Source organism: Myxocyprinus asiaticus, chromosome 5 (assembly GCF_019703515.2).
Source record: "Myxocyprinus asiaticus isolate MX2 ecotype Aquarium Trade chromosome 5, UBuf_Myxa_2, whole genome shotgun sequence".
Classification (NCBI taxonomy): Eukaryota; Metazoa; Chordata; class Actinopteri; order Cypriniformes; family Catostomidae; genus Myxocyprinus; species Myxocyprinus asiaticus.
This window is the reverse complement of record NC_059348.1, coordinates 26,117,911-26,132,725: the sequence shown is the minus strand read 5'-3', so window position 1 is coordinate 26,132,725 and position 14,815 is coordinate 26,117,911. Positions and strand designations below refer to the sequence as shown.

At 38.0% G+C, this 14,815-nt stretch overlaps 1 protein-coding gene across 1 annotated transcript in view; it reads right to left on the bottom strand.

Annotated features, from left to right (window-relative positions):
- Window positions 1-14,815, bottom strand: part of LOC127440592 (zinc finger protein 644-like) — a 33,881-nt gene that overhangs the window by 6,620 nt on the left and 12,446 nt on the right. The window contains exon 2 of the mRNA XM_051697272.1: window positions 6,834-9,015. Within this exon, the coding sequence (XP_051553232.1) occupies window positions 6,834-8,991 (2,158 nt within the window). The 5' untranslated portion in view covers window positions 8,992-9,015. The remainder of the gene's footprint in view (window positions 1-6,833; window positions 9,016-14,815) is intronic.

The window sequence follows — 14,815 nt, the reverse complement described above, 5'->3', positions numbered from 1 at the left end:
TAATCACATTTTACTACACAACTAATGGGGATTTTAAGTGAATGTTAGAGTTTCTGTGTATAAACGCAGGTTTTGTGTCTCATTCGCAGCACTCAGGGTGAAGATTAAACACTAGTTGCAATGTATGTGGCATATGTGCAGTCTGCAGTCACGCGAAAGTTCAGACAATAATTTTGATAGTGAACGCATAATGTTGAGGAGGCGAGGTAGAGACACTTACACTGTTACTGTGGAGATGATACAAACGGCAGCTGTGCATTTAGATATGTTGCAACTGCTTCAGGCTTTTCAAGCATTTGTTTTGCTGATGTCAAACATGAAGGAAAGCTCAGATTAAATGTTTTGGTGGAAAATTTGTGGAAATTATACAAAATTGCAAGCTACTGCAAAAAAAATGCGGAGATTGGTTGAATTTGCAAGAATTCTTGCGATCGCAAAATCCTGGAGGGACTGATTTGGGCTGCAAAGTTAATTGGGCAAAAAAGCATGTAGGTGCCCAGTTGGCAAGTTTCCTTCTTGGAATTAAACTTGACTCGGTGCATCTGATCGACGAATGCACTCAATCTATATTCAGGTGCTTGACAAGTTCAAGCCAGGGGTAGCCCTACCGCTGAAATGTTCCGACGGGTTTTGGGATTGATGGCCGCCGTGGGCTCTGGTTTTATTACAAATGAAACCTCTCTAATGTTGGATCAACTCGAGAGTCACTAATCACGTTGCAACATGATATCTTACATCTCACAGTGACACTCCATGCTAGTTATGTGGAGAACGACCACATTCTATCAGAAGGACATATCGCTCGGCTGACAGGCCAGATGCAAAGTTGTCACGGCGGACACGTCAAACACAGGCCGGGAATCCCTATACAACGGTCATTCAGTCTTTGTCACCTGGACAGGAACGCAAATTACGTGGCACATAAATTGCCAAGAAATGCTTGCAAGCCTCCTGGCTCTTCGGACAGAATTTTAGGTTCACTGTCTGATTCACAAGGACAACACTGCAGTTTTGGCCCCAGATACCTCTGGTACTCCATGACCCAGGCTCTGCTGAGCTTAGACACCCTAGCTCACAAATGGCCAGAGAAACACAAATATGTGTTCACTCCCGTCCACTTGCTACACTAAGTAGTGATGTGCATTGTTTGGGAAGACAGGGAGAACATGTTGCTGGTTGCGTCACAGTGGCCCAACAAGCAAATTTGATTCGATGAGCTGGTAGAGCTGTTGGATGCTTTCCCATGGGAAATTCCTGTAAGGAAGGATATGCTCTCGCAAGACTGAGGCAAGATCTAGCATCCCCATCCAAAGTTGTGGAGACTTTTTGTCTGGCCCCTGAAGGAGGCTCGTCTGGCTCAATAGGGTTGTCGTAGCTGGCCAGACCACCATATTATAGGACAGGACCCCATCAACAAGGCGATAGACGATACTCTGCTTCTTGCAAGTCGCAGGGGCAGTTCTGGTTTGGGGGGGGGGGGGGTTGTGTCAATAAGTGGCTCCCTAAATTTTTAGTTGTAGAATGGTTTCATTGGTTTGCTTATTGTACTTCCCACTTAGACTTCAGTGACCCCATATCACAGCAAATAGTCCAAACAAATTATATTTAAATAAAATGTTAATGGATAATGAATGCATAATTTTTAGTGGGGGTAAATTAGTTTTAAGTTCAATATTGGTCGTAAATGTTACTAAAGGAACCATTTCAAAGGTTGACACACTACTAAAACGTCGCTGGCTTCCAAGCATTCATTAAATTGACTTGAATATTTAAGAATGAATACTTAGACACCACTGATGTTTTAGCACCGTGGATGGAAGTTTTAGGGTTCCATAATTACGCTAAGCGATGAAAGAGCATCGGAGCATTTTCAGGCATAATTCTGCAGCTAAAACAAGCGTGGACAGTTTTGAGTACAATGCTTTTCATTTATAAAACAACATATACAGAATAATGATATTATGAGGTAATTTCTGCTAAACATTCACCATAATTTGTCGTTTTGCACTGTACAATCCAGCTGATATGGTCGGTAGGCAAAAACATTTTAGAGGGTGGCAGGAAATACTTTTGGGAAGTTGGCATGTCTTGTGGTGTGATATGCCATACTCCATCTAACACTTTCAACAGCATTTTTAAATATTTGTATATTCACCACACCGTGTTCCACTTCAGTTAGCCAAGAACAGAAAGCGGATGCTACACCTGTACCCTGCATAAGTAGGTGATCACTGAGTGTATATCCATGTTTCACTACCCTGTTGACTAGTGCCATGACATTACATTCACGATCTCAGGCCATTTTATATCTCTTCTCTTCCCACTATGTGCGAAGAAGAGCTTTCTGTAGTGTCCACTACCATGGATGGCTAGGGTCACTGCTTATGTTGACAGACTGATTTTAACCATGTCATCCTCTCTCTTCTGCTACAACATTACGAAGATCGTTATTTTCATTGGAACACTAACCTGTCGGCTAGTGCCACTGTATCACATTCCAGTCTAAGATCGTTTTTGTCTCTTCTCTTCCCACTACGTGTGAAGCAGAGCTATTCATGCAATGTTCCACTACACGGAATGGCTAGTGTCATGGTTATACTAACACCATAAATGTTTTATACACTATATTGCCAAAAGTATTCGCTCATCTGTCTTTAGACGCATATGAACTTAAGTGACATCCCATTCTTAATCCATAGGGTTTAATATGACGTCGGCCCACCCTTTGCAGCTGTAACAGCTTCAACTCTTCTGGAAAGGCTTTCCACAAGGTTTAGGAGTGTGTTTATGGGAATTTTTGACCATTCTTCCAGAAGCGCATTTGTGAGGTCAGACACTGATGTTGGACGAGAAGGCCTGGCTCGCAGTCTTCGCTCTAATTCATCCCAAAGGTGCTCTATCGGGTTGAGGTCAGGACTCTGTGCAGGCCAGTCAAGTTCTTCCACACCAAACTCGCTCATCCATGTCTTTATGGACCTTGCTTTGTGCACTGGTGTGCAGTCATGTTGGAACAGGAAGGGGCCATCCCCAAACTGTTCCCACAATGTTGGGAGCATGGAATTGTCCAAAATCTCTTGTTATGCTGAAGCATTCAGAGTTCCTTTCACTGGAACTAAGGGGCCAAGCCCAGCTCCTGAAAAACAACCCCACACCATAATCCCCCCTCCACCAAACTTCACAGCTGGCACAATGCAGTCAGACAAGTACCGTTCTCCTGGCAACCGCCAAACCCAGACTCGTCCATCAGATTGCCAGATGGAGAAGCGTGATTCATCACTCCAGAGAACGCGTCTCCACTGCTCTAGAGTCCAGTGGCGGTGTGCTTTACACCACTGCATCCGACGCTGTGCATTGCACTTGGTGATGTATGGCTTGGATGCAGTTGCTCGGCCATGGAAACCCATTCCATGAAGCTCTCTACGCACTGTTCTTGAGCTAATCTGAAGGCCACATGAACTTTGGAGGTCTGTAGCGATTGACTCTGCAGAAAGTTGACGACCTCTACGCACTATGCGCCTCCGCATCCGCTGACCCCGCTCTGTCATTTTACGTGGCCTACCACTTTGTGGCTGAGTTGCTGTCATTCCCAATCGCTTCCACTTTGTTATAATACCACTGACAGTTGACTGTGGAATATTTAGTAGCGAGGAAATTTCACAACTGGACTTGTTGCACAGGTGGCATCCTATCACAGTACCACGCTGGAATTCACTGAGCTCCTGAGAGTGGCCCATTCTTTCACAAATGTTTGTAGAAGCAGTCTGCATGCCTAGGTGCTTCATTTTATACACCTGTGGCCATGGAAGTGATTGGAACACCTGAATTCAATTATTTGGATGGGTGAGTGAATACTTTTGGCAATATAGTGTATCTTGTCCCTCTCGCTTCCTATTTTACAATATTAAGGGGAAGTCTTTAAAATGCTTTTTAAACTAACCTATTTGTTAGTAAAAAAATTAAAATATTATTAAAATATTATATTATTGCGATAGTGGAATTGCCGGCAACATTTTTGTCAATAATTTTTTACAGCATGCGTGACCAAAAGAGGTTGTGTTGTAGACCTTTAAAGCATGTTCCGTCTCTCTGTGATGATTATCTATGCATTGCATTGTGTTGTTTTGTGTTTTAACTGGGGTCATCTGCTCTAAGTAATGATATACCGTTTTCCATTTTCTGTTTATGTTTCATGAACTAATAAGTGAAAATGTGACAAAAAACATATATGTATATAAATTAGGGACAATAGTTGCCGTGATATAGCTTATAAATTTATGCAAGATGATTCTGGTAATCCCAATTCTGGTTCACGTAATATCCGCCAAACCACAAATAGCAGCAGTTGAGAGTTGATCTGATGGTCAACAGTCCAGAAGTTCAGATTCCAAGCTTTTAAACAACACCTATTTTGTTTCAAATGAGTAGTTTTTAACTTATTAGCTAGCAGCTACAGTTTAAAGGGTTAAAATGCAAAAAAAAGTAAAAATTTCAGTATCAGCGACAATGAGCTGTTAATTATCGGTTATCATATCGACTCAGAAATTACATATCAGTGCATCCCAAACATTCTCAGAATGTTTTGATGTCTATTTGTAGTTTTATGTATGGACCTAGGAGAAAATACAGTGGGCAGCTAAACTATTTTATAGTGTCCAGAAAAAGAACAGAAAAACAGATATATCTCTATGATAGTCTATGATAAATAACTACACTTTAGTAAACTAGTGGTTAACAAAAATGTAGCTGTATGCCCACAAGTATACACTAAATATTCACCAAGTAGCAAATATTAGAGCCTACAGTTGAAGTCAGAAGTTTACATACACCTTAGCCAAATACATTTAAATTCACAATTCCTGACATTTTATCATAGAAAACATTCCCCATCTTAGCTCAGTTAGGATCACTACTTTATTTTAAGAATGTGAAATGTCAGAATAATAGTAGAGAGAATGACTTATTTCAGCTTTTATTTCTTTCATCTCATTCCCAGTGGGACATAAGTTTACATACACTTTGTTAGTATTTGGTAGCATTGCCTTTAAATTGTTTAACTTGGGTCAAACGTTTTGGGTAGCCTTCCACAACCTTCTCACAATAAGTTGCCGGAAGGTTTTTAGGCCTCCTTGCTCACACACATTTTTTCAGTTCTGCCCACAAATTTTCTATTGGATTGAGGTCAGGGCTTTGTGATGGTCACTTCAATACCTTGAGTTTGTTGTCCTTAAGCCATTTTGCCACAACTTTGGAGGTATGCATGGGGTCATTGTCCATTTGGAAGACCCATTTCTGACCAAGATTTAACTTCCTGGCTGATGTCTTGAGATGTTACTTCAATATATCCACATAATTTTCCTTCCTCATGATGCCATCTATTTTGTGAAGTGCACCAGTCCCTCCTGCAGCAAAGCACCCCCACAACATGATGCTGCCAACCCCATGCTTCACGGTTGGGATGGTGTTCTTTGGCTTGCAAGCCTCACCCTTTTTCCTCCAAACATAATGATGGTCATTATGGCCAAACAGTAAAATTTTTGTTTCATCAGACCAGTGGGCATTTCACCAAATAGTAAGATCGTTGTCCCCATGTGCACTTGCAAACTGTAGTCCGGCTTTTTTATGGCAGTTTTGGAGCAGTGGCTTCTTCCTTGCTGAGCAGCCTTTCAGGTTATGTCAATATAGGACTTGTTTTACTGTGGATATAGATACTTGCCTACCTGTTTCCTCCTTGCCTACATCTTCACAATGTCCTTTGCTGTTGTTCTGGGATTGATTTGCACTTTACGCACCAAACTACGCTCATCTCTAGGAGACAGAATGCATCTCCTTCCAGAGCAGTATGATGACTGCATGGACCCATGGTGTTTATATTTGCGTACTATTGTTTGTACAGATGAACGTGGTACCTTCAGGCATTTCCTAAGTACTTGTGTACGTCCACAATCTTTTTTCTGAGGTCTTGGCTGATTTCTTTTGATTTTCCCATTATGTCAAGCAAAGAGGCACTGAGTTTGAAGGTAGGCCTTAAAATGTTCTACAGGTACACCTCCAATTGACTCCAATTAGCCAATTAGCCTATCAGAAGCTAAATGGCTAATTGCCTAAAGGCTTGACATCATTTTCTGGAATTTTCCAAGCTGCTTAAAGGCACAGTTAACTTAGTGTATGTATACTTCTGATCCACTGGAATTGTGATATAGTCAATTAAAAGTGAAACAATCTGTCTGTAAACAATTGTTGGAAAAATTACTTGTGTCATGCACAAAGTAGATGTCCTAAATGATTTGCCAAAACTACAGTTTGCTATATGAAATCTGTGGAGTGGTTAAAAAATTAGTTTTAATGACTCAACCTAAGTGTATGTAAACTTCTGACTTCAACTGTATATCTTATTTTAGCATAGTCTCAGCTTCAGATGGACCACAGGCCGCTCACAGACCAACTGATGCGTATTGTACACAAAACTTTGTTGCTGCTAAATAATAAACTACTGAATAATATTTCTAGACTCCAATCAACCCAAATCAGAGTTGTTTTTATTTTATTTTTTCAAATAAATACATAAATATTATATTGAATATAATATATTAAAATAAACAACAATAAAAAAAAAAAAGGCTTGTTAATCCCGCAAAATGACAGAAGTTTCAAAAAAGGCTTTGGTTCCTAACTACAAACTTTAGTGGTTCTATCAACAAATGTAATTGATTAAAAACTCACTGCATAGATACAACGAATGCATTGCAAGTACATAAGAGAGACTAATACCTGACTCAAAAGTAGAAAGAAAGGACAAGTGTTTAGATCTGTCTCAAGCTCTGTGTCTGACTCACGTTTCACAGCTGGGATAGACTCAGAGTTGTCATCATAAACCTCTTCTTCCTTGACAGAAAACGTCCTTGGAGAACCATGATCTCTCTCAAAGTGATTACATGAGGCTCGAAAACGTCTCTTTGCTGGTGAAATCTGTCTTCTTATCAAACGTGCATTGACCTTAGGATCCTCTTTAACCTCACATTCTTCAGCACCAAGATCATGATTAGAATCACACAAAAAGTCTTTGTTGGATGTTTCATGGTTCTTGAAATTTTGTCTACATTTTGGAAAATCTAAAAGAATATCTTGGCCCTGCATATTGTGGAATGGTGTTGATGTTTTCCTTTTGGAGAGTGACTTTTTTAATGTTTGCTTCTCCAAACTTAAATTTGTGTAGTTGGAGGCTGACCTACTTCCAAAATCTTCAGAACAAGTGATGTTTCCTTCAAATTTAGAAGTGCTTTTTGTGTTCCGTTCTTTAGAATCAACTGATCTTTTCAGACAATTTGAAGGGGATGAAGTCTTTTTAGTTCTAGATAATGTGGTCTCACAATCGAAGGAATCATCATTTAAGCATTTGCTTGTGTCAAGAAAACCTGCTGCACTGATTCCATCAGGACTCTGATGAGTGTTGCACTCTGAGGCTCTCTGGTTGCTGTGTCTCTTTCTGGATAAGTGTGTGTGAATTGATTTGTCAAGTCTTGATTGGCTTTGGATACTTTTTCTTTTAAAGGAGCAGGAGTATGAGATTGGATAATGTGCTGCAGAATTTTTGTCTGATCTATCGACTTTGCGCAACTGAACTCCATCCGATTTCCAAATAGTCAGATCAGCATCACTGATACCGTGCTTATGAAGCAAATGACGTCTTAGCTCAACTTCATTCATTTCCACAAAATCACACTTATTACAGCTATAGTAATGCTTGTCCTTCTCATGGGTCTTGGCATGTTTGACAAACGTGTTCGGACAGTCGGTTCCAAAGGTACACTGGGGGCACTGCAACCTTGCATCTTTAATTTTATGCACCTCATTTATTTCCTCCATAATTTTCTGTTCCTTTAACTGGTGAACATTTATGTGATGTAACAGTGAACTCTGATCTTGATAACACTGTCCACATTCCTTACATATAAATGGCCTTGAACTGGGTGTGTCTGTATTAATTGTAATTTGTCTGTATTCTTTAGATTTCCCTGTAAAACTGCTGTTACATGGAAAAAATATAGGCTCCTCAGATTCTGTTTTCAAATTTTCTCTAATCAATCCAAACTTGTGAGTCTTGCTAACAGGTTTTTTTGCTGGTTTGGGAAAAAGGTGTTTGACTGCTTCAGCAGCTCCATTTAAATGCTTGGTAGTTTTCACAATGGGTGACCGTGACTTGGATGGTTTCCTTGGAGAGCGAATCTTCTTAAGAGGACTGAAATCTGTCTGGCTTCCTTCACCCTGGTGATCGCTTTTTGAATTAAAATCTAAATTAGGGTAGAGGTCCTCTGAGGGATCTACTTTAGGTAAAATTTTTGATTTACGTTTTCTTCTTTCATGGCCGAGCGGTGATGGAACCCTTGTTTTCTGGTTGATGGGTGAGGCAACAGGGGACAAGTTTCCCTCCATTTCAAGACCATTATCATCATCCCAGAAGAACTTCAGAAATTCTTTCTGGGGATCCCAGCAAAGGTCATTTCCATCATCAAAATTTTCTAATGAGCTTTCTGGTGATTCTGTTTCAAAGCCCCATATGCCCCTATTTTCCACATCCTCAGCAGTCAAAGTTTGCTTAATTGTTATTTCCCCCTCTTTTCTGAGTGGATCGGGTCCTTCAAATTGGACGTTGGTTGTGAGAGAATTTTGTGCGTGTAAAGATCTAGGAAGGAATCCCGGTACATTTTTTGAAATATCCAACAAGATTTCATCTGAGATAACGGGTGAGGTGGATCCATTGACATAAGCAGCTTTAGCTGGTCCATCTGTGCAGATGGAGTCCATGAAACCAATACTGGTCAGGAGGTCTCCTTGGTCACTGAGTAGTGCCATGGTGTCTTCAGGACAATGCAATGATTGTTCTGATGAAGTCCCCAGTGGAGAGATTGTCTGGCTGTTCAAAAGGCACTGAGAGATTTTTGACATTGAGGTGTCATTTTCCTCTACTTTGCCACTCTCTGTCAAACCAGACATTCCTAGGAGTCCTAGGAACTGTTTCTGGAAAATTGTTGGGGGGGGGGGGGTTGGATGAAACAAAAAAAGAAACAGCAGTTGAGCACCTAAATGAAATGTAATCAGGTTTCCATCTATATTTTAATCAAGCATTGTTTTAACTTTTCACTCATCTTTTTACACATTTAATATACATGCTCTCTTTTCTTCTGAAAAAAAATATATACTACTGATTGTCTCAATATATTTTGAGACAACTGTCTCTCAAATTAAAAAAAAAGGCAAACTTACAGCTGTTCACTTGATGAACCATAGATAAACCAGTTTAACATAACCAATTAATAACCATTTATATAACCACATTGCAAGGAACATCATGTCCATTACACACTCAATATGGTCAAATATGGTCAGGGTCTTCAGTGGAAGCTTACAGTACATACACATATACATATGCAAAGTTGGTTGATTACATAATTGCAATTAATTATTAACAACTCCTTAATTGCACTGTATATTCACATAGGCTATACGAGTTAATATTGATCATGCAGGGCTCCAGACTAAAAAAATGTCTTAAGAGCCACTGGCTCCTAAACTGAAATATTAAGGAGCCAAATGGCTGTTTTTAGTAGCCAAATCACAGATTTTCTCGATTTAGATTGCTGTTCAGAAACAAGATAGAAAGCTAAAGAAAAGAAAGTCAGCTGATAAACCATTAATCGAAGGTTTAATAAACAGTATATATAGTTGAGAAGATAAGATTGCATTCTGTTTTGTCTCAAATGTTCACACCCATTTCATAATCTATACAAACATAAGAGATAAAAGATTTGTTTTATTTAGTACTGCTCTTCAGAATCTACACTGCAGATAATTACATATAGTATGTATAAACTAGTGTGTTGTCTTCTTGATCAATGAATGTTTGCACCTTGTGTAATAGTGTACAAGTCCCTCAATTGTCCTAAGTGTCAAAAGCTTGATATATATATATATATACACACACACACACACACACACACACACACACACAACCGTTCAAAAGTTTTGAAACACTTACTCATTCTTTATTATAATTTTTTTTTCTTCACATTTTAGAATAATAGTAAAGTCATCAAAACTATGGAATAACATAAATGGAAATATGGGAATTATGTTGTGACTAAACAAAATCCAAAATAAATCAAAACTGTGTTATATTTTAGCATCTTCAAAGTAGTCACTCTTGACATTTTCTCAACCAACTTCTTGAGGTATCACCCTGGGATGCTTTTTAAACAGTATTGAAGGAGTTCCCATCTATGTTGGGCACTTATTGGCTAGTTTTCTTTATTATGTGGTCCAAGTCTTCAATTTCAAAAACTTTTATTTTTTTTTACATTAATTTTATAATGAAATAAATTAATATGGTGGCACAATTATATTTTTGTCTACAAAACTAATTTCAAACATTTAAAGCACACGCCTTCAGATCAAAAGATTTGTAAGATCACGAGAAACATTTCAGTCAAGTGTTTCAAAAGTTTTGACCGGTAGAGAGTGTGTGTGTGTGTGTGTGTGTGTGTGTATATTAGTTTTAAAATATTGCCTTAGTCTTTCTTTACTTTTACCGGATGGCCCTAGACACAAAGACTAACAGAGTGCAAACTGAATGAAATCCCAGATGCAGTTTATTGTGCTACTCCAATCTCAATCAATAATTACCAGAAGAAAAAAAAGTGGTAGACAAATTAATTATAAAGACGCCCGAAATACACATGGGACTCTTATTCTGAAATGTCTGTGCTCCCAGTTGTGAGCTCACTGAAGGCCGATTCACTGAGAAAGAAACTGCTAACCTGAGCTCCTGAGTTCAAACCCTCAGTTCTTTTCAGTTGATTCATGAAAAAGATCCGGTTCAAAAGAGTCATTTGTTCATGACTCTCTTGCGCTGGGTTTATTGTTGCGTGCGGTGCAGCGAGCTCGTCAGAAACAGAATGGGTGAAAAGCGGTGTGAGACACATTGGTGCACGCTCTAAAAATATATTCAATAACTCAAAGACATCTGACGAAACCACATATGAACGCACACAACCGGACTGTTAACAATGGCTACTAGATTTTAAATTATTGTTGCAATCAATTATTTTTGGTCGCATTTAAGACCATTTTAGTCGCAGTCTGGAGCCCTGTCATGTAAGCATCTAATTTTTTTTTTCTTTTACTCCTAAAGAAATTAATAGCAATTTGGAAATGTATGGATAAAATAATGGCTACTCACATGAGATGAGTAACCTTGTAAAAGCTGTTTTATTCTGCATGGAGATGGTCAGGGGGAATGGGGGCTGCCATGTAAAGATTTCATGACTTGTCGAACACAACTTGCTTAAAGGGATAGTTCACCCAAAAATGAAAATTCTCTAATCATTTACTCACCCTCATGCCATCCCAGATGTGTATGACTTACTTTCTTCTGCAGAACACAAATTATGATTTTTAGAACAATATTTCAGATCTGTAAGTCCATTCAAGGCAAGTGAATGATGGCCAGAACTCTGAAGGTTCAAATGTCACATAAAGGCATCATGAAAGTAATAGAAATGACTCCAGTGGTTTAACCAATGTGCTCTGAAGCGATCCAATCGGTTTTGGGTAAGAACAGACCAAAATTGAATATTTTTTTCATTATAAACCTTGACAGCAGTCTCCTTGGCAATCATGATTTCAAGCTAGATTACACTTCCTATAACGCCATCTAGAGCTCTGCACATGCATCAAGCACTAGGAAGAGTAATTAAGCTTGAAATATTGATCGTGCAAAGAGACTGTAATGGTAAGATGTAGAGTGAAAAAGGAGTTATATTTTGGTTTGTTCTCACCCAAAACCGACTGGATATAAAAAACTAAAACTAAAAAAAAAAACACAGATTTGATTAAACCACTGGAGTCATATGGATTAATTTTATGATGCCTTTATGTGATAGTTGGACCTTCAGATTTCTGGCCACCATTCACTTGCATTGTGAGGATCAACAGAGCTGAGATATTCCTCTAAAAATCATTTCATTTGTGATTCATTTGTGTTCTGCAGATGAAAGTCATACACATCTGGGATGGCATGAGGGTGAGAAAATGATAAGAGAATTCTTATTTTTGGGTGAACTATCCCTCAGTAACCACCCCGTTATTGGAAACTTTAACAAACTGATTAAATTAATTATGGCTAACTAGTAGCAAATTTCTACAATGGCTTTGGTAACCGAAAACTATTGCTTTTAAATATGCTGCACCTAGGGGTATGGATGCAAACTATGCTGCATCCATTTTTGTAAAATTTTGTTGTAAACTTGTAAAATGACAACCATATGTACTCTATATTGTTGATTGACACTATATTTCTATATTTCTCTATGTAGCTTTATTTGTTGTTCGGAGTGGTGAAGTGTGCTGAATAAAGAAAAGTTAAAATTAGCAGGTTGAAACTAGGGCTTTCAATTTAACATGTTAATTCAGTGCGATTAATTACATAAAAAATAACACATAAATTAAAACTTAATTAAGGGATAGTTCACCCAAAAATTAAAATGCTCACATTATTTACTCACCCTCATGATATCCCAGGTGTGTGTGCCTTTCTTTCTTCACCAGAACACAACTGAAGTAGTAAAATATCTTAGCTCGGTAGGTCCTTAAAATGCAAGTGAATGGCAATTTCTCTTTTGAAGCTCTAAAAATCAGACAGTCAGCATAAACGCCAACCATACAACACCAGCGGTTAAATTAATGTCTTCTAAAGCGACACGATTATTTTTGGTACGAAAAAGATCAATATTTAAGTACTTTTTAATTATAGTCCAACACTTCCGAGAGGGTGGAGTCCAAGCAGTCTCTCGTGTGACGTATTTGTGTTGCCATGATACAAACGTAATCTTACGTTATTCACTCGGTTGAGACATCCAGGATAAGCACACAAATGCACCATTGTGAGTAAAGAAACAGATCAATACAGATCTAAACCAAAACCAACCAAGCTTCTGTACAGCATTCCTCCTCCTCACTTGTAAACAGCGCTGCTCTTCTGGCTGTGACGCACATTCGTCAGTTCTCATGTGTTTCAAATGATAATGCGATTACTAGGGCTGCCCCCTGATAGTCGACCAAAGGTTAGTCGATGAGAAGAGTCTTGGTCAACCAAGTTTTGATTGGTCGGTTGGTCGCAGAAAAAACTCCACATAAAAACGACGAACACCGATATTACCGCTGGTTGGACTCTAGGTGGTACTATGGGGTAATTTTCATTAAGCAGGGTTAAGGTTAAGCCTACACAATAAAGAAAGACTCCTTGATTTCAAACTTAGAACTTTATTTTTTATTTATTTTAACTAAATTTCAAATGAAACTGGAAAAAAAATAAGTGCAATTAAAATGTGTGTTGTTCAACTTTTTGAAAGATGGCTTTACAACAGTTGTCAACATCTCTCTGGCAAAGAACCTACTTTATCTGTGCATTCTCTACTGGTCGGGTATTTTGTTATCTGGGAAAATACATCATGTGTGTGAATAAATTTGTTTTGTTCCCTCCTTCACAAAATATATATATATACACACACACACACACACACACACTACTGGTCAAAAGTTTTGAAACACTTATTCTTTATTATTTTTTCACATTTTAGAATAACAGTAAAGTCATCAAAACTATGGAATAACAAATGGAACTATGGGAATTATGTTGTGACTAAACAAAATCCAAAATAAATCAAAACCATGTTATATTTTAGCATCTTCAAAGTAGTCACCCTTTGCCTAGAATTTTGCAGACGTGTACTCTTGACATTTTCTCAACCAACTTCTTGAGGTATCACCCTGGGACGCTTTTTAAACAGTATTGAAGGAGTTCCCATCTATGTTGGGCACTTATTGGCTGCTTTTCTTTATTATTTGGTCCAAGTCATCAATTTAAAAGTTTTTTTTTTTTTTAATTACATTAGTTTTATAATTAAATAAATTAATATGGTGGCACAATTATATTTTTATATAGTGTGTGTGTGTAGCAATATCCAATTATATTGGAAACCCTGGGGCTGAGGGATCGGTGAATATTCTTGCTTTAGTGATTTTGCATTGAAAATTAAATTCATTTATTTAAAAAAGGAAAAACTTCAATCAAATACATTTCTAAATTCAAATTGCACTCCAAACAAAACGAAAAAGAAATTAAAATAATGAAGTGATCAAAGAATAATATATATATATATATATATATATATATATACACACACCTTTCCATTTACCGTCAGGCAAGAATCCGTCTTAACATCATGGCAGAAAATTACTTATACAAATGAAGTCATAAAAACAATTATAAATGTAAAAATAATAATTATAATGATGATAATAATCACTGAAATATAAATCATGGTTCGATACATGTTTTTGTATTATTTTATGATTTAATCACAGATGTATAGGCTGCAGAGTTGTAGTCACAATGAACTACTCTGTGGAAATTAAACAAACTGAACTCAAAGCACCTACTGAGCTGAGATGTCTGAGGTCATTTGCAGCACTCATAGACGATAATGTTCTTGCAAAAAAAAAAAAAAAAAAAAAAAAACATTTTAAAAAACCGGAAGACAGAAACAAAGAAAGAGTGACAACTTTTTACATGCACGTGTTCCACGAGGCTGCACGCCTCCGTATCAGCGCGTCATACATGCGCATATACGGTCATCTGTCAACTGTTCTTAATAATATAATAAAGTGTTTCAGTGTTAGCAATGTTACTTATTCTTTCTCAGCCCTGGAACTCAAACCATTTTCTGATGCCCCCCCCCCCCCCAAAAAAAAATATATTCAA